The 18,506-nt window shown below is 45.2% G+C and overlaps 1 protein-coding gene across 2 annotated transcripts; it reads left to right on the top strand.

The window, feature by feature from the left end:
* The first annotated feature begins 5,539 nt into the window (after positions 1-5,539).
* Positions 5,540-17,329, top strand: LOC139370859 (uncharacterized). Of its 2 annotated transcripts, none has more exons than XM_071110670.1 (6): positions 5,540-5,977; positions 10,656-10,924; positions 11,067-11,178; positions 13,485-13,577; positions 13,729-14,231; positions 14,391-17,329. In XM_071110670.1, the coding sequence occupies exons 1-6, from the start codon at positions 5,933-5,935 to the stop codon at positions 15,853-15,855; spliced, it is 2,487 nt and encodes an 828-aa protein (XP_070966771.1). In that variant the 5' UTR covers positions 5,540-5,932; the 3' UTR covers positions 15,856-17,329. The 2 variants fall into 2 exon arrangements, with proteins under 2 accessions (XP_070966771.1, XP_070966772.1); XM_071110671.1 differs by having other exon boundaries at positions 5,595-6,005.
* Positions 17,330-18,506: the final 1,177 nt, after the last annotated feature.

Below are 18,506 nucleotides of genomic sequence, written 5' to 3'. Positions count from 1 at the left end.
TAAACACCTTGTTTGCCCGCTTTGAGGACAACACAGCGCCAGCTACCAAGGATGTGGGCTCACGTTCTCCAAGGCCGACGTGTGAAAGACATTTAAGCGTGTTAACCCTCGCAAGGCTGCCGTCCCAGACCTAATCCCTAGCCATGTCCTCAGAGCATGCACAGACCAGCAGGCTGGAGTGATAACGGACATATTCAATCTCTCCCTATCCCAGTCTGCTGTCCCCACATGCTTCAAGATGACCACTATTGTTCCTGTACCTAAGAAAGTAAAGGTAACATAACTTAATAACTATCTCCCGTAGCACTCATGTCTGTCATGATGAAGTGCTTTGGGAGACTAGTCAAGGATCATATCACCTCTACCTCACGCGACACCCTAGACCCACTTCAATTTGCTTACCTCCCCAATAGATCCACAGATCATGCAATCGCCATCGCACTGCACACTGCCCTATCCTTTTTGGACAAGAGGAATACCTATGTAAGAATGCTGCTCATTGACTATAGCTCAGCATTCAACACCATAGTACCCTCCAAGCTCATCATTAAGTTTGGGGCCCTGGACCTGAACCCCACCCTGTGCAACTGGGTCCTGGACTTCCTGACGGCCCGCACAACACCTCCACTTCGCTGATCCTCAACACAGGGGCCCCACAAGGGTGCGTGCGCAGCCCCCTCCTGTATGCCCTGTTCACCCATGACTGCATGACCATGCAAGCCTCCAACTCAATCATCAAGTTTGCAGACGACACAACAGTAGTAGGCCTGATTACCAACAATGATGAGACAGCCTACAGGGAGGAGGTGAATACCCTGGGAGTGTGGTGCCAGGAAAATAACCTCTCACTCAACGTCAACAAAACAAAGGATCTGATCATGGACTTCAGGAAACAGCAGAGGGAGCACCCCCCATCCACATTGACGGGACTGCAGTGGAGAAGGTGGAAAGTTTCTAGTTCCTCGGCGTAGACATCACTGGCAAACTGAAATGGTCCACCCACACAGACAGTGTGGTGAAGAAGGCGCAACAGGCTGAAGAAATTTGGCTTGGCACCTGAAACCCTCACAAACTTTTACAGATGCACAATTGAGAACATTCGTTCGGGCTGTATCACCACCTGGTACGGCAACTGCAGCGCCCGCAAACGCAGAGCTCTCCAGAGGGTGGTGCGATCTGCCCAACGCATCACCGGGGGCAAACTACCTGCCCTCCAGGACACCTACCGCACCCGATGTCACAGGAAGGCCAAAAAGATCATTAAGGACAACGACTGCTTGTTCACCCCGCTATCATCCAGAAGGCGAGGTCAATACATGTGCTTCAAAGCTGGGACAGAGAAACTGAAAAACAGCTTCTATCTCAAGGCCATCAGACTGTTAAATATGTATATAGGCTGCTGCACTATATACATATACTTGAAATCACTGGCCACTTGAATAATTTGAACACTAGTCACTTTAATAATGTGTACATATTTTGCAGTACTCATTTCATATGTATATTCTGTATTCTATTCTACTGTATTTTAGTCAATGCCGCTCCAACATTGCTCACACAAATATTTATATATTCTTAATTCCATTCCTTTACTTAATAAAATGTGTGTGTATTGTGTGTATTGTTGTGCAATTGTTAGATATTACTTGTTAGATATTACTGCACTCCTTGAGCTAGAAACACAAGCATTTCGCTACACCCACAATAAAATCTGCTAAACATGTGTATGTGACCAATAAAATGTGATTTTTAGAGGATGCTAATCAGTCCATCTCTAACACCTCTCAAAAAGCCAGACTAAAATAATAAGCTACCTAGGGTAGCTACAAAGCAAGAAGTACTTGAAGTAGGCTACCCACCCCTCAACCACAGACACAAACAAACATTATCAAGAATGCCTAGCCATAGCTTTAGAATCTAAGCTAGACTCTTGGTTTATAAAAGCCAAAGAAAGATGCACTTGTTTTTATGAATTTCTCATGCATTTAAATGGCTAGAAATATAGACAGCTAATGAAGCCATCTAGCCAGGTTAATGTTGCTAACTAGCTAACCATGAGCTAGCTATCTAGCATGCATTCAATTTAAAACTTGCTAAGACAGTTCAAATAATTGTCAATTTAGGCAACTTTAGCTAATTTATTAATTACTACATTTAGCAAACATTAGATAGTTAATCCAGAGATCCTTACCTTTGCCTAAATTCGGCAGTCTCGTCCAGATCATCATGGCCCTGGTGAGTGAGGTGAGCTAATTAGCATTTAGCATTTCATTTTTGGGGGGTAAATACAGGCAAATACGTATATTGATAAAAGTCACCTTGTCCGAGAGAGATTTACTCTGTTATCAAAACGTCAAGGCAGGGTAAGCCTACACAAAACACAGCCCGGATTTGTAGTGTTTCTGGATTATATGAATAGTAGAAAAAAAATTGGAACCATTTCCGAACATTTCAATAAGTAGTTCTTACTAGATTTTATTATATTTTGCGTCTTTACTTAAAATAATAAAGTAGTTGTCAGACACATTGGTATTGGATTAAAAATATATATATATATATCTGGTTAGTGCTGATATAGAACAATTACATTGTTGCAATTTCTCTCAACTTAAGAATGTTAAGTCATGATGAACGCATATAAATTCGTGGAGCAAATTGACGTTCAATAATGAGACAACCAATTCCCACCATCAACAAGGTCGTGCATCTGTGACGCCCTCCGTTTGGTGCCATGCAGACCCGGTGGAGAGCGTGGTCCCACTGGGCATAGAAGTCAATTCCATGTCTAGTTCACGTTGGGTCAACTTCATTTTGTTTAAATGACGTGGGAACAACATTGCTTCAACCAGTGTGTGCCCAGTGGAGTGAAACAGAGAAGACACTATCTGTCCAACTGAGTTTTGATGCAGAGTCTTTACCCGACAGTCAAGATAAAATTGTGCTTCAGTAAGATTTGAATGGATGTGGGGTTAGTAGGCAGGACAATATTTATTCCCTTTTCCCCTTCCCTTTTTGTGTCACAAAGTGTAATGAATTCACACTCCAGAACAGCAGGTGGAAACACAGGGCTGGATTAGAGAAATAGATGAATAGGGAGGCCGTGGCCGGCCTCACACTCCAGAACAGCAGGTGGAAACACAGGGCTGGATTAGAGAAATAGATGAATAGGGAGGCCGTGGCCGGCCTCACACTCCAGAACAGCAGGTGGAAACACAGGGCTTGATTAGAGAAATAGATGAATAGGGAGGCCGTGGCCGGCCTCACACTCCAGAACAGCAGGTGGAAACACAGGGCTGGATTAGAGAAATAGATGAATAGGGAGGCCGTGGCCGGCCTCACACTCCAGAACAGCAGGTGGAAACACAGGGCTTGATTAGAGAAATAGATGAATAGGGAGGCCGTGGCCGGCCTCACACTCCAGAACAGCAGGTGACGGTGTATGAACCTTTCAGTTGGTTGTGATATGCCATTACAAATGTAAAGAAGAAGAACAAGATCAAGGTCGTGAGCACCACTCTTAACGACAGAGACGAATGCAGAATCCTGCAATGACTGCTATAAGGTGGGTTATAGTGACAAATCGTTGAATACATAAAACAATATTAAACATTAAGACATGACCACTGAAAATGACTCGTCAGAACTACTACTTACACAAAAATGATTTAATTTAAGTAAAAGGGACCCGTTACTACAACAATGATTCATGTTTAAGTAACTTCGGTCGTTATAACTCAGAATACATAATACAAATGAGTGTCAAAAAGTACATAAAACACAAAACAGTTTACAACTTAAAAAAGATAACCATATGGGTGGTGAACTCACTTTATTACTTTAAGTATTGAACACTGGAATACTTTGATTTGGGTTACTCAAACTTGTTACGTTTTACAATGTGTGTGTGGTGGGGATATCTCTGCTCCTTCCTCTCCTCTCTCTGTTTTCCTCATCCTAACACCCCCACAAATCAACATATAAATGGCAGAATTTATAAGGCATGCATCAATTGCAGGAATCTTCACCGCACACATACACACCTACACACACACACACACTTACACACACACACACACAAACACACAAACACACACACACACTCATAAACAAGAAGGCCAGCACCTTAAACACTGACATTTCTGGAGGACACACACACTCAAATTCAAAATACATTTTTGGACACCCACACACATATTCATACACTCACGTGCATATAAGCACACACTTTCCTTACAGTCAAGGTTTACATTCAGTTATCGAGCAGACATTGGTATCCAGGGCAACACACAGTCAGTGAGGGGCCACAGAGGATGAGTCAGATGTAATCAAGCCTACATCCATCTCTCATCTATCAATCTCTCCATATTTATATCATCACTCCTTCTCTCATCCATCCATCATCTCCATGCCTGCCTGTTCATATTAGCATACAGTACTGCTACAGTGAACTGGTTATTCAGAGTGAGTGTGTGTGTGTGGTGTGTCGTGCACACATCCGGGAGCAACATAATGCATACAATATCTGTCCTGGTACTGCATACAATATTGTTGTTCATATGTGAGCTGCTTCCTATGTTCAATTGGGGAGAAAAAATAAACATAATAAATAAACAGCTTCTGCAGCCATACCCCTGCACCTGAGGGAGAGAAAGAGGGAGGGACAGCAGGAGGGAGTGAGCATGGTGAGGGAGGGATAACAAGGAGGATAACTGTATATTAGAAGCAGAGGGAGAGAGAATGAGAGAGAGTGGAAGATGCAGGAGAGAGAGAAAGAGAGGGGGGCGATTCAGGAGAGAGAGAGGGTGGGAGATTCAGGAGAGAGAGAAAGAGAGAGGGGGGAGATACAGGAGAGAGAGTAAGAGAGAGGGGGGAGATACAGGAGAGAGAGAAAGAGATGGGGGGAGATACAGGAGAGAGAGTAAAAGAGAGGGGGGAAGATACAGGAGAGAGAGTAAGAGAGAGGGTGGGAAATACAGGAGAGAGAAAGAGAGAGGGGGAGATACAGGAGAGAGAGAAAAAGAGAGGGGGAGATACAGGAGAGAGAAAGAGAGAGGGAGAGATACAGGAGAGAGAAGGAGAGACTTATGCAGGATAGGAGGGAGATGGAGAGGGAGACAAAATAAGAGCATAAGAACAGGGGAGGGAGGGAGAGAGGGAGGGAGGGAGGGAGAACCTCTATTAGACAGAGAAGAATCTCCCTCCAACCGAGGAAAACTTTGCAGGGGGAGGGGGCAGGGTACCCCTCCTCTCCTGTCCTCTACCCCCTAGTCTCACCATGTGAGAGGTGACCAATCACAGTGTGTGTGTGTGTGTGTGTGTGTGTGTGTGTGTGTGTGTGTGTGTGTGTGTGTGTGTGTGTGTGTGTGAGAGAGAGAGTGCGTGTGTGCGTGCATACATTCACAGTCCAGCCGGGTTACTATGCAAGAAGGGGTGGAGCCTCAACACAAGGCTGGCACAGAAGGAGGGAGGGAAAGCGGGAGGGAGGGAGAGAGAGGGAAGGAGAGAGAGTGTAATAGATAGAGGGAGGGGGGGTATAATGACAGCTGAGAGAGGGATGTGAGATTGTGTGTGTGTGAGGGTGAGAGAAAGAGAGAGAGCGGAAAGAGAGCTGAGGAGAAGAGAGTGCTGAGATCCTCTGTGTGTCAGTGGAAGCTGCTTCTGTCTCTCTGGATTTTAGCAGAGGCTGCCTCTGCCTCTGGTAGGGAGGAGAGAGAAGTAGAAAGAGAGAACAAGGGAGAAACAGAGAGCGCGAAGGAGGGAGAGCGAGATAGAGAGAGAGCGAGAGCGTGATCTTTCTCTCGATCTCTGCTGGAGCACAAGGATCTATGCTGAATACTTCGTCACTCTTTCTCCTCCTCTTCCTCTCGTTCACCGGACTCCTCTTTAGAACAGAGGGAAACCTCAGACTTGGCGCTCATCCGTTGCCGTGGCAATGGGCTGTCGGCTCTCAGGGCCGTGGTTCGGCGATGGATTGGGGGTTAGTGTGCACCCTTCTAAATCTGTGTGTGAGTGTGTGTGCATGCTTTGTGCGTGCGTACTGTATGTGCATCTATGTGGGTGTGTGGCGTATCTGTGTAGATGGGATATAGAGTTAGGGTTATGGTGATGTGTGGGTGTCATGTACATGATCAAGGAAATGGGGAATAACGGAACAGAACACACACCATGACATGATGCCTGCTGCCTGCTGTGTGTGTGTGTGTGTGTGTGTGTGTGTGTGTGTGTGTGTGTGTGTGTGTGTGTGTGTGTGTGTGTGTGTGTGTGTGTGTGTGTGTGTGTGTGTGTGTACGCTTGCATATGTGTATGCAAGCATGTGGGTGTGTGAGAATACAGAATAAGAGTTAGATGGGCGTGTATCTTATTATAAGAGAAATGTCATATGTGTGAAAGAGTTATTCTATATTCTAGAATGATTGTGTCTACAGAAAGATTGCGTATATCGTGTCTGTTCTGCTGTCTCTGTTCCAGCAACATTCAGCTCTGTGTATTATAGTGAGGCTCTGTGATGGGGGAATTTGAGGTTTTGTGTGTGTGTGCATGTGTACATGACAGTGTGTGTGGGTACAATTGTGGGTGCCTGACAGTGTGTGTGTCTCTGTGTGTGTGTGTGTGGCAGCCTCTTGTGACCAGCGTTGATGATTACAAGCAGTGACAGCCTTGCCCATCCAACACCACTGAGAGCTGTGACGCTCTGACTCTCCACCTCTCTCTATCTCTCTCGCTTTCTCTCTCCCCTCTCCTCCTTCCTCTCTTTCACTCTTTCCCTCCTCTTTTTCTCAATCCTCTCCCCTCCTGTCTCTCACGTTCTCTCTCTTCACTTATCCTATTTAACTTACATTTATCCCTCCCCATATTTCCATCTCTACTCTTCATCCTCTCCTCTACCCTCTTCTCTTCTTCTCTCTTTTCCTGCCCTCTCTTTTCCTCTCCTCTCCTCACCCCCCCCCTTCCATCTGCCGTGGGGTGATGCGTACACTCTACAACATTTCCTGTTGCTTTTACAGTAACGTACAGGCAGTCAGTTGCCTGTAAGTTACCATAAAAAAAGGTAGTATATTACCATACTGTATTTTACAGTATCCAATACTGTTACTGTAATATTTCGTACTGTTGTTTTTACTGTAATTTACAGACAACCGGCTGCCTGTACGTTACTGTAAAACAACAGTACAGTGCATTCCTGTAATATTTTTGCAGTAATTGTAATGAATTAATGGATGAATTCATTATTTTTATTTATTTATTTATTTCACCTTTATTTAACCAGGTAGGCTAGTTGAGAACAAGTTCTCATTTGCAACTGCGACCTGGCCAAGATAAAGCATAGCAGTGTGAACAGACAACAACACAGAGTTAGTTACACATGGAGTAAACAATAAACAATTGAGGGGAGAAGGGGTTTGTATTTTACAGTATTTTACCGTAATGTTTGGGATTGGTGCAAGCAGATTGGTTGCTAGGTAATGTTTTCAATAAATTGGGACTAGAGGGCAAAACAGACGAAATGACATGGCAAATACTTAACCATTAAATTGTTGGGGCACTACTACTGTACCACATAGCAGTTAAAGGTGCACTATGCAGAAATCGCTCCACCATTTCCTGTTTGCTAAAATTCTAATAGGTCGCCTAATTTCAGTTTATGTGACAAAACAGACAAGTATAGTATAGAGAATCATTGTACCATTTAAACAGCCGTGAAATATATTTTACAAAACCCCAAATATTGTATTTTCAGCTTTTTTAGCTGGTGTTCAAAACCAAAGTCTTAAGACTCAAAACTTAAGAATGGTGCACATGGGAAAAAAATATATATTTTATTTTTCCGTTATTTTACCAGGTAAATTGACTGAGAACACGTTCTCATTTGCAGCAACTACCTGGGGAATAGTTACAGGGGAGAGGAGGGGGATGAATGAATTGGATGAATGAATGGATTATTAGGTGACCGTGATGGTTTGAGGGCCAGATTGGGAATTTAGCCAGGACACCGGGGTTAACACCCCTACTCTTACAATAAGTGCCATGGGATCTTTAATAACCTCAGAGAGTCAGGACACCCGTTTAGTGCACATAGAAAATATCTACTGCTTCTTAGACTTGCTTTCAATGGGAATGACAGATCTATAACTCACAATTCTATGTCAATTTGGTCAGGTCCCTTAAAAAGTTACATATTACAGGTTCAAATTGGTACAGCACTCTCACTAACGGTTAGCACAAATGTAGCCTCTTACAAGGCACGCCTCAAAATATGTGAATGAGACATAAAAAACAATACCATGCAACAACTAGTGATCAAAAGGATTTTGGCGCTCCAAAAATACAGTGCGCTAATGTATTCTGTGGGGTGGAATTCGAAATAAAGCAATTATTTATCTGCCCACAACATTTTCCCACAATGCACCATAATTTACAATATGGTGTTGTATAACCCTTGACAGTATTTTACTGTTAATAAATGTACAACTTTACTGTCTAAATCACAGTTTTCCATTTAAGTGTAATATTCAGTATAATTAATTTGTAAATCATATACATGTTGTACACACCTTGTTTGGTTGATTCACTTCAGATCTTGATGTCGCTCCATCCGATCCCTCAGAGTTACCAATTGCTAATACCACAATGCTGTGTGGTTACAGTAATGTACTGTTAAACCAAAGTTTCTTCAGGAATTTACATGATCATTAACTGTTTACGCCTAATATCACCCAGAGTGCATTGCCATTTACAGCAATTTACCGTAAATAATGAATATGGTACTTTACTGTTAGTGTTATTGTATAGTACTGTAAAGACAACAATATTGTTTTGCAGTGCAGTCTCCTGACTCTTCACCCACAGAGCTTCTCTGTACAGATGGCATTTTGTATCAGTGCACATGGCCCGCAGTAAAAGGCCACCATAATCCTGCCATTGTGTGTGAGAGTGTGTGTGGACAGTGGACTGCATGGATAAAACCATTAAATTACATCTCTCTAGCTTTGTGAAATGTGTATGTTTGTGTGTGTTCATGTGTATGCGTGTGTGTGTGTGTGTGTTACAGCAAGCCTCAGATAAGGCTGGATGTGTGCTTGGCTGGGTGTCTCCTCGTGGGGTTAGCATGTCAGGAAAATCGCTCCAGATCATGTCGACACACAGATGCACAAACAAGCTCTAACTCATATACACAACCACAAACACACACGATTCAATTGTAAACGCAACACATTTTGCCGTTACACTCACAGAGATAGACGACACGCTCACACACAGTGCTTTCTCTGCAACCTTCACAGTAAATCAATTTATTGCACTCTCTCTTTCTCTCTCTCTCTCATTCTATTTCTCTTTCTCCCTCTCTTTACTCTCTCTCTCTCTGTCTCTGTAGCTGTGTGTACTGTAGTAGGTGGTGAGTCGTGTCAGTGATGTACTGTAGTTAAGAGATGCTGTGTACAACTGTGTCACTCTGGTTAGGTTATGGTGTTGTTGGCTCGCGGCTCTAGTGTCATGGCTCTGGTGCTATGCTTGGAATCGGGAGTGATTCATTGCAGAAGCCAGATATTGAATTCCAAAGGTGTTGTTTGTCCTCTTGGGTTGGAACACTGATATGCTCTTAGTCCTCATCTTTGCATCCCCTCCCTTGATTTGTATTTGTGTTTGTATTTATTATGGTTCCCCATTACTTCCTGCCAAGGCAGCAGCTACACTTCCTGGGGTCCAGCAAAATTAAGGCAGTTATACATTTTTTTGAAACCTTACAATACATTCACAACAGATTTCACAACATATTAAGTGTGTGCCCTCAGGCCCCTACTCTACTACCACATAGCTACAACACAAAATCAATGTGTACACGTGTGTATAGTGCATGTGTTATCGTGTGTTTGTAAGCATGTGTCTGTGCCTGTGTTTATGTTGCTTCACAGTCCCCGCTGCTCCTTAATTAACCTCTCTGAATCACCCATCCCGGATCCGGTATAATTGTCATCAGCAACGCTGAATAGCATAGCGCCACAGTCAAATAATATCACTAGAAAATATTAATATTCATGAAATCACAAGTGCAATATTGCAAAACACAGCTTAGCCTTTTGTTAATCCACCTGTCGTCTCAGATTTTGAAATTATGCTTTACAGCGAAAGCAATATAAGCGTTTGTGTAAGTTTATCGATCGCTCAACAAAACAATAAGTACACTTAGCATCAGGTAACTTGTTCACGAAAATCAGAAAAGCAATCAAATTAATTGTTTACCTTTGATGATCTTCGGATGTTTTCACTCACGAGACTCCCAGTTAAACAACAAAGGTTCCTTTTGTTCCATAAAGATCTTTTTTATATCCAAATACCTCCGTTAGTTTGGTGCGTTATGCCCAGGAATCCACCGGAAAGAGCGGTCACGACAACGCAGACAAAAATTCAAAATTATATCCATAATGTCCACAGAAATATGTCAGACGTTTTTTATAATCAATCCTCAGGGTGTTTTTCAAATATCTATTCGATAATATATCAACCGGAACAGTTGGCTTTTCACTAGGACCGGCAGTAACAAGTAGTGATGAAGTGCTCTACAGAGTAGATGAGTGAACTCTGAACCCCCACAATATGTAGCCTAGTGCACTATATGGGGAATAGGGTGTCATGTGTCTCTTTGTGTTTCCTCACAGGTCAGTGGGCGGGATCTGAGTCAACTGACCAAACGGGATCTTTCCCACCTGAGTAAACGTGATGCTCTTAGAATCCTGGCTGCCTATGAGCAGCCAATCACATTGCAGATCAAGAGCCAGCGTGGGAGGGGTTATGGACTACAGGACTGCAGCACGCAGACTGAGAGACACTGGGAGCCTCTCACCCTGCCCCCCCACCTGGCCTTGCGCAGTCTGGGTGTCACAGCAGCTGGAACCATGCCCAGGGTCAACCCTGCCTACCAGGACAGGTACAGTCACAGATAGACACACACACACACACACACACACACACACTTCAAATGTCTATAAAAATTCACTAATATCTTCCTACACTAATTGTTAGATTTGATGACTGCATATCTCTCTCTTCTATCTTCCTTTCTCTCTCAGACACTACTGCAGCCACATGAGTCTGCCTCGTGATCACCGTGACAACGAGAGATATGAGTATCTACCTACCGCTCCACAAGACATAGAGGAGTTGGATCCACTTGGTTACCAGGTGACTGACTGACTGACTGACTGACTCACACACACACACACACACACACACACTCACACACACACACACCACACACACCACACACACACACACACACACACACACACACGCCTACATATCTGTACATATCTACCTCAAGTACTCCAGTATCCCTGCACATTGTAAATGTGGTACTGTAACTGACCCTGTATATATAGCTTCCTCTCTTATTTCTTATTTCAAAACTATGAAATAACACATATGGAATCATGTAGTAACCAAAAAAAGTGTTAAACAAATCAAAATGTATGTTATATTTGAGATTCTTCGAAGTAGCCAACCTTTGCCTCGACGACAGCTTTGCACACTCTTTGAGAATCGATTGAGAGAATGCCAAGAGTTTTTGCTCACCACTTTTTTGGGGGTTACTACACGATTCCATATGTGCTATTTGATAGTTTTAATGTCTTCACTATTATTCTACAATGTAGAAAATAGTCCAAATAAAGAAAAAGTAGGCGTGTCCAAACTTTTGACTGGTACTGTAGTGGTTTCGTTAGTCATACGATTTTGATATCGATTTACTGCCCTGTTTTGTAGAGTTTGAAAGGGAAGCATTTCACTGTAGTTGTAAAACTTGCATGTAAAACTTGAAACACTCACACAGACACTTGGACAAACTGTCACCTAGTAGTAGGATGCCACGCGTAATGTCATGAAGCTTTTCCTTTGGTTTTGTATGAACAACAATCACTTGATGTTGTCAGCCAATGCCCTGCCCTATAATTAAGACTGCGGTACGTGGGTACTCTGTCTGTGATTGGACCACCATTCATCGCTCAGTACCTGTAGTAGAGACAATCAATCAGCGGTGTTAAATCCTGCACCTCACTCATTCTTGTGACTGGTATAACTTTCTGTGTTGTAGACAGGCGATTGTAATTCGCCAAGATAATTAGCCCATTGCACTGTATGGTACAGTACATGTGAGGAAAGGAGCTAGACCTACAGAATACTGTCTGTGTCTGTGTTGTTCTGCATGTCCATTGAGAGGATTCTATCTGTTGAAGAAAACGACCCCGGGACTAGCGGGAAGCTCGTGGATTTAGTAGTGGGTTGTATGGTTCTGGAGGTGAGAGTGTACACAGCGCTGTTTGAACAGGGATACATATAAGGAAAAACAGATACGGAACTAGAGGAGGTTCAGAGCTTACTTCTCCGGGGTGTGTGTGTGTGTGGGGGGGGGGGGGTGAAACTGTAAACATCGGGATAGCCTTTTTGTTTGAATAGGGCCCCAGCTCTTCCAATGAGTTGCGTCTGAACCAGGGCCAACGTGCAGAAGAGCAATTCCAGCCGTCTGGTCCATATTGCATCCCTCTTGAAGGAAACACACCCTTAAGAGTTCGCTGATCAAGGCTTTGACGTATTTTTTTTTTTAAATAAAGGCCCTTTTATTTTCCAGAGCGGCTGACTATGTACCAGAGTATAGATCTGGGCTGTACCACGGTGCATTTTTTCTAAATGGAGCAGCTTCCCTCAGCCAACCCAGTCTGGAATTATTCATGCTGCCGACAAGCATTAGGGACCTGAGATGGAACTATAGACACACGTGTGCGCACACGCAGGATTGCTCAGGCACAAACAGTCAGTGGGCTTTGCCACTGTATACATAGAAGAATAACCAAATCGAAAACCTGATCCAATTTACATCTAAATCATCGACACGTTTGTCATCAAGCACATACAAACACACCACATACAGTATATACTCAAACACACTCAGCGAAAAACGCACACACCCGCGTGCACAGGCTCGCACAACCATAAACAGCGCTCACGTGTTCAGCGGGCGGAATGTGAGCTGCTCATGAAATCCCCTTGGAGAATGGAAGGATGCTCAGCTTAGGATACAGAGGGGGAAAAACACATTCCTCTCTCCCATCTACAAACATACTCGTTTACAGTCTACAGCACACGCTGATGCAGATACTGCTGCCAGACACAACCTACAGTTCAGTGCAGTAAATCTGTATTGCAAACCTACAGCATGCAATTGACTTGCATTAACGCCCACACTTAATAATCAGGACTTTTGATAACAAAGGGATATTTAGGGGGGATTTTTTTGAGAGGCTTGTTTGCTCCAATACAATTATATTTGAAAATGGAAATTACATAACCAAAGTCCTCTAATTAGCTTTATCAAAAAATCAGATGTTTGTTTATTAACGTAAGCACACATTATTCATAGTTAGTTCAACATTAATTAACCGCTGGCTCTCCCACCCCCCTCTCTCCCTCTCTGGGGACCTCTCTCTCTCTCTAAGGACCTGGAGCTGGCCAGTCGTGTTCCGAGGGATCAGAGCTGTCTGATTGGCTGCTGCAACAACCTAGAAGAGCCCAGCAGTTACCACAGCCAGGTGTGTGTATGTATGTGTGTGTGTGTGCTTGAGTGTGTGTGGGTGGGTGTTCATGTCTGTGTGTATGTACTGTATAGCTGCATACTGTGTGTGTGACTGTGTGCTATCGCTAACCTCTCTCTCTATCTCTCTCTCTGTCTCTCTCCTTCAGACTGAGGATGAGGACTATATGTTGGAGAAACCTCTGGGCTACCTGCCACTCCACCATGAGCTGGACAGCGGCCTGGGCTGGACCGACGGTAGCCTGCACCAGGGAGACCTTTCTGGCCTGGAGACAGAGGAGGGGGGTCTGGAGGAATGTCACCCCAGGGGAGGGGGCCTGGCGGTCAGTGGAGGAGGGGGTGGAGGTGGGGGGTCTCCATCCTCTGAGTCCTTCATCTCGTCTGAGCTGAGTGACTCGGGGTTCTACAGCGTGAGCACGGGAGAGTTCCGCCGCTTCCAGAGGTTGTTAGAGAAGCGCATGTGCCTGTACAAAGCTCGTCTCCACCACCAGAGGGAGGTGTGCGAGCGGGAGCGCCGCGACAGCTGCCAGAAGAACCACAGAGAGCTGCTTGAAGCCATCCCTGAGGCACTGACCATGCAGCCCCAGCCCTCCTGCTCCATGCCTGGCCTGGCCGCTCCATCCATGGGCCCCCCACCCCACGGACTCTTCAGGTAGGGGTTTATCACCAGACAATGATCATTATGATTGTCTTAATTTTCCATTATAAGCCATCCATCTTCAAAGTTTCCTCAGTCCAGTGTTGAACGATGATAATGCATGTTGTTCGTCACTGTTTCATTTAAAACTCCTGTTGCCCTCTGTATCTTCAGGGTGTCGTCCGTCCAGTTCCGGAAGGCGGATCGTCCCTGTCTGAGCAGACACAGCTCAAGCAGCGGGTCCTTATTCAACCCTCACCACGCCCCTGCGCCCCTCTCTGCCCATGCGCCTGTCCTCTCCACCTGCAGTACCCCCTCCGGCCACCGCAGGCCGCCACCTCCACTGCAGCATCAGGGCTCCAGCTCAATGGGGCAGCTGCGGAGAAGCAGAACCCTGCACCATCGTGGCCCACCCCAGGAGCGTGTCAGACGGGCCAGTCACCCGTCATCCCCCTCCTATGACACCCTGGAGCATTGTGGGGTAGCGCCACCTAGAGGCCTGGAGCTGGGCCTGCCTGAAGAGGGAGAATCAGAACTGGTCCTCACACACCCAGCAGGATTGGCCCTCTCACCCCAGCAACATGCAACCTCTCTGGGGGAACACAGAGGAGCTGTGCCCTTACCAAGGGGACATTACTGCGACAATAGTGGAGGTCGTGATCAGCTGGTTAACGACAGGAGGCAGCAGCAGGAGAGGAGCTTTATGTCAGAGATACCAGTGCGGGAGAGGGAGCAAGAGAGGGAAAGAGAAAGAGAAAGAGAAAGGGAGCGTGAGAGGGAGCGTGAAAGAGAGCGAGAAAGAGAAAGAGAGCGAGAAAGAGAAAGGGAGCGTGAGAGGGAGCGAGAAAGAGAACGAGAGAAAGAAAGAGAGCGGGAAAGGCAAAGAGAAAGAGGAAGATCGGTGCGCCGCTTCAGCACCCTCAGCCACCCTCCCCAGACATCCATGGACATCCATGAGACATGGCCTAAGCCGGCCAATCGGCTGTCCCACCAGGGGTCAGGGGGTGGTGGGGGCCTCTACAGCACCCTGGAGGGCCACACTGGCGTCGGGGCTGGGGTCGGTGGAGGGTCCAGGAAGTGCCCCAATCCTAACCCCAACCCGACCCCCAACACTAACTCCAACCATCCTAACCCGAGAGCTGTGAGGAACCAGATTCTTCGCGACCGGGCGTCGCAGCTAGCGGACGAGCGCAGCGGGATGAGTACGGATGAGGAGAGTCAGGAGGTGATGAGGGGGAGGTACTGGAGCCGCACAGAGAGACGGGAGCACCTCCTACTGGCCCGTGAGCAGAAACAGCAACAACAGCAGGCCCGAGGGCAACAGGCTTACACAAGGCCAGGAGCCAATGGAGCCAATGGAGGATCAGGCGTCAACACTAGAGGAGGAGCTATGGGAGGAGGAGGGAGAGGAGTTATTCAAGAGGAAGAGGCTATGTCTGGAGGGGGAGGGTCTTTGGGAGATGGCCGGTGCAACACGGTGCTGGAGCTCAGCCAAAGGAAGTTGAGTCGTCTGCAGAACAGGAAGCTGTTAGATGATTGGACGACGGTGGAGGAGCTGCTGACTCATGGGACGAGGCTGGGTACCCGAGACGAGATGTCCCTCTGTCCCAGCTCACTACTGACTGTCACTACTGTATAGGGTCTGTGTGTGTGTGTGTGCGTGTGTGTGTGTGTGTGTGTGTGTGTGTGTGTGTGTGTGTGTAAATGCGTGTTTTCCACTATAAAGCACCACGGACAATAGCTTTGTGTGTGTGTGTGTGTGTGTCAGTGCATGACCTTCTTACTAACTGAATACTGTAACACACTGCAAGTGTGTGTCTGTTACAATCTGTGAGTCTGTGTGAGAGAGGAGCGGTATGTGTGTGTGTGTGTGTCTGCACCATGTCTGGCTGCCTCATGCTCATGGGGTTTGAAAAACAGTTTTCTAAAACACAATAGAGAGAAATAGTAATGGCGTCTTTTTGTAGGCACTAACTCCGCCATGGTTCGTTGAACAAAGCCGATGAGGAAAATTAATGGCGTTTTTGTAGGGGTTTTGGATAAATACCGAAAATAAGGTCTGTGTGGAAACGCTGGCTTAGGAGATCTTATACATTTTGTTCTGTGAGAATCTTCATCAGCTAATGCCACTTTTTGTGAATTTTGTTGTTATAAAAAAACATAAATCACATAATTCATAAAGGTCACGTTAACTGACTGCTATTATCTCATTCGGTATTTGTTCCAAAACTCTTTCCCCATTCACTTTTCCCATCGGGATGGATGAACGAACCAGAGGTAACTTATTTCCGGGTTTTAAGACTACAAGCTGGCGAGCTCTATACAGTATCATGTCATTTTGTTGCTCTTATCTTTGGGTCATTTTTTTATGTAAAAAAAAAAAAAAACGCTGACTGGTGACATTGATGAAACATTGACTTTTACGCCTCAACTAAAAACGTGACTGAGATTTCTAAAAAGCAATACGGCACCGTAAGAAAATCCGCCAGAACAACGCTCGCTGGACATGAGATAAGATGTCATCTGACACCGATGCCACCACACAGCAAGCGTAGCACTGTGTGTTCATTGATAACCACCCCGCTCAATCGACGTGTTTTTGACACCGAGATCCAGTTTACAGTCTTATAGGGGTAGGGTGTTGCAGTGGGAGATGTTTGTACCAGTACCTGATGTGATTGTGCTCAACCCGCCTGGTACCCTTGATTCCGCAACAACCAACCCAACCCTCTCCACCCTATCGTTGGCTTGGCGTTTACGTGACCCGTTTCCAGGGATCGATACTGTAGAGTAGATAGATGGAGTAAGCTGATGCTGAGGCTGACCAGAGGTTAATGGTAAATAGTTGTGGTACTTGGAGGCCTCTGCAGGTTAGGAGTCAATTAGGCCCAGGAAAGAGGCTGGTGTTTTTACAGTTAACCCACAGAACATTGACTGTACAGGGAAGGGACACTGTCCAGTGGAATGACTGTAGAATGATCAATTGCTGTTGTTATTTAGATCACAAAGGATTCATGGAAGATTACGAATGAAATTGTTTGTCGTAGTGGTGTAGAGCCTTTCCAGATATAACACTCAAAATCCATGTAAACAACAAACTTTTTTTTTTTTTTTTTTTTTTTAAATAATCATTTGTAAAGAGTCTGGCTTTATTAATGGTTTGAAAGGAGCAGACCAGGATTCTGTATATTGGTCTTAGCTGGCTATGTATAGCCTTGTTCCTTCTGTGTTATTTTCTTCTGTACATATTCATTATGGAACGTACCGTACAAGGCTAGGGTTCAGGGTCGACAATGGGGTGTTAGGCTCTAGTTGCCGAGGGCCACAATGTCTGTAACATTGTATTTCTCCCTTGATTGATAAGACAGATGGGGGTCAGATGTATAATAAAAAAATTAAATTAAAAAAAGGCTTATGTCAGGGTTATGCAGACTTATGTCAGGGTTATGCAGACTTATGTCAGGGCTATGCAGGATTATGTCAGGGCTATGCAGCCCTGTTAACTCAAGGTTCACTGTGGTAGGTACTACTCACACTGTCATTGATAACTTAATGTAATAATAATAGGTGTGATTTGCTTTGTGATTAGTGTCGTCAGCACTCGTCATTAGTGGCACATGGCGCTACAGGATCACACACCTTAATGCAGTGAGTGTGTTTCTCACACACTCTCATACCGCGTGTGGTTCTTACACACACACACACACACAGCAAGAAAGACTCACACCTGCCTGGTGCGTGAGCTGAGAGAGGCAGAGGAAGAGGGAAATGGAAGATAGAGGGAGAGGGAAATAAATACTGAGAGAAAGAGAATGAGGGAGGGATGGAGAGGGAGCGTGATGGATTCGTCGCTCTCTCCTCGAGGTGTTCCACGTCACACTCGGCATGACTCAAATGCTCAGAATAATGGATGAAAAACAACAGGATTTATTCCCTCCATCCCCTCCTCCATTTCTCTCTATATATACACTGTATGGTGAGGATTATTAAGGCTGAAAATAGCCTTCCTTTCCTGTGAGAAGTGAAATCGCACAGGAGAGACGCTTGGGGTGGAGGAGGGGGACTTGTGATTTAAAGTGGTGCACACCTCTGGTTCCTCTCCCTATTCTCACTATACTGTTTCCCCAGACAGGGCTCCAAACGTCTCCCACACCTTAGCGTCTGCGCAACTCTTTGGTTCTGCTCGTTTTCACTTTTCAGATGACTCTTTTTGGGGTTAGGATGATGATGTACATGTGGTTGTAATAAAGAGATTTTAATTAGCTACTAAAACCCGCCCAGTGTTTGAAT

This window comes from Oncorhynchus clarkii, chromosome 17 (assembly GCF_045791955.1).
Source record: "Oncorhynchus clarkii lewisi isolate Uvic-CL-2024 chromosome 17, UVic_Ocla_1.0, whole genome shotgun sequence".
NCBI classification, from domain to species: domain Eukaryota; kingdom Metazoa; phylum Chordata; class Actinopteri; order Salmoniformes; family Salmonidae; genus Oncorhynchus; species Oncorhynchus clarkii.
The sequence above is the reverse complement of the archived record's forward strand: the minus strand, read 5'-3'. Positions and strand labels throughout refer to the sequence as shown.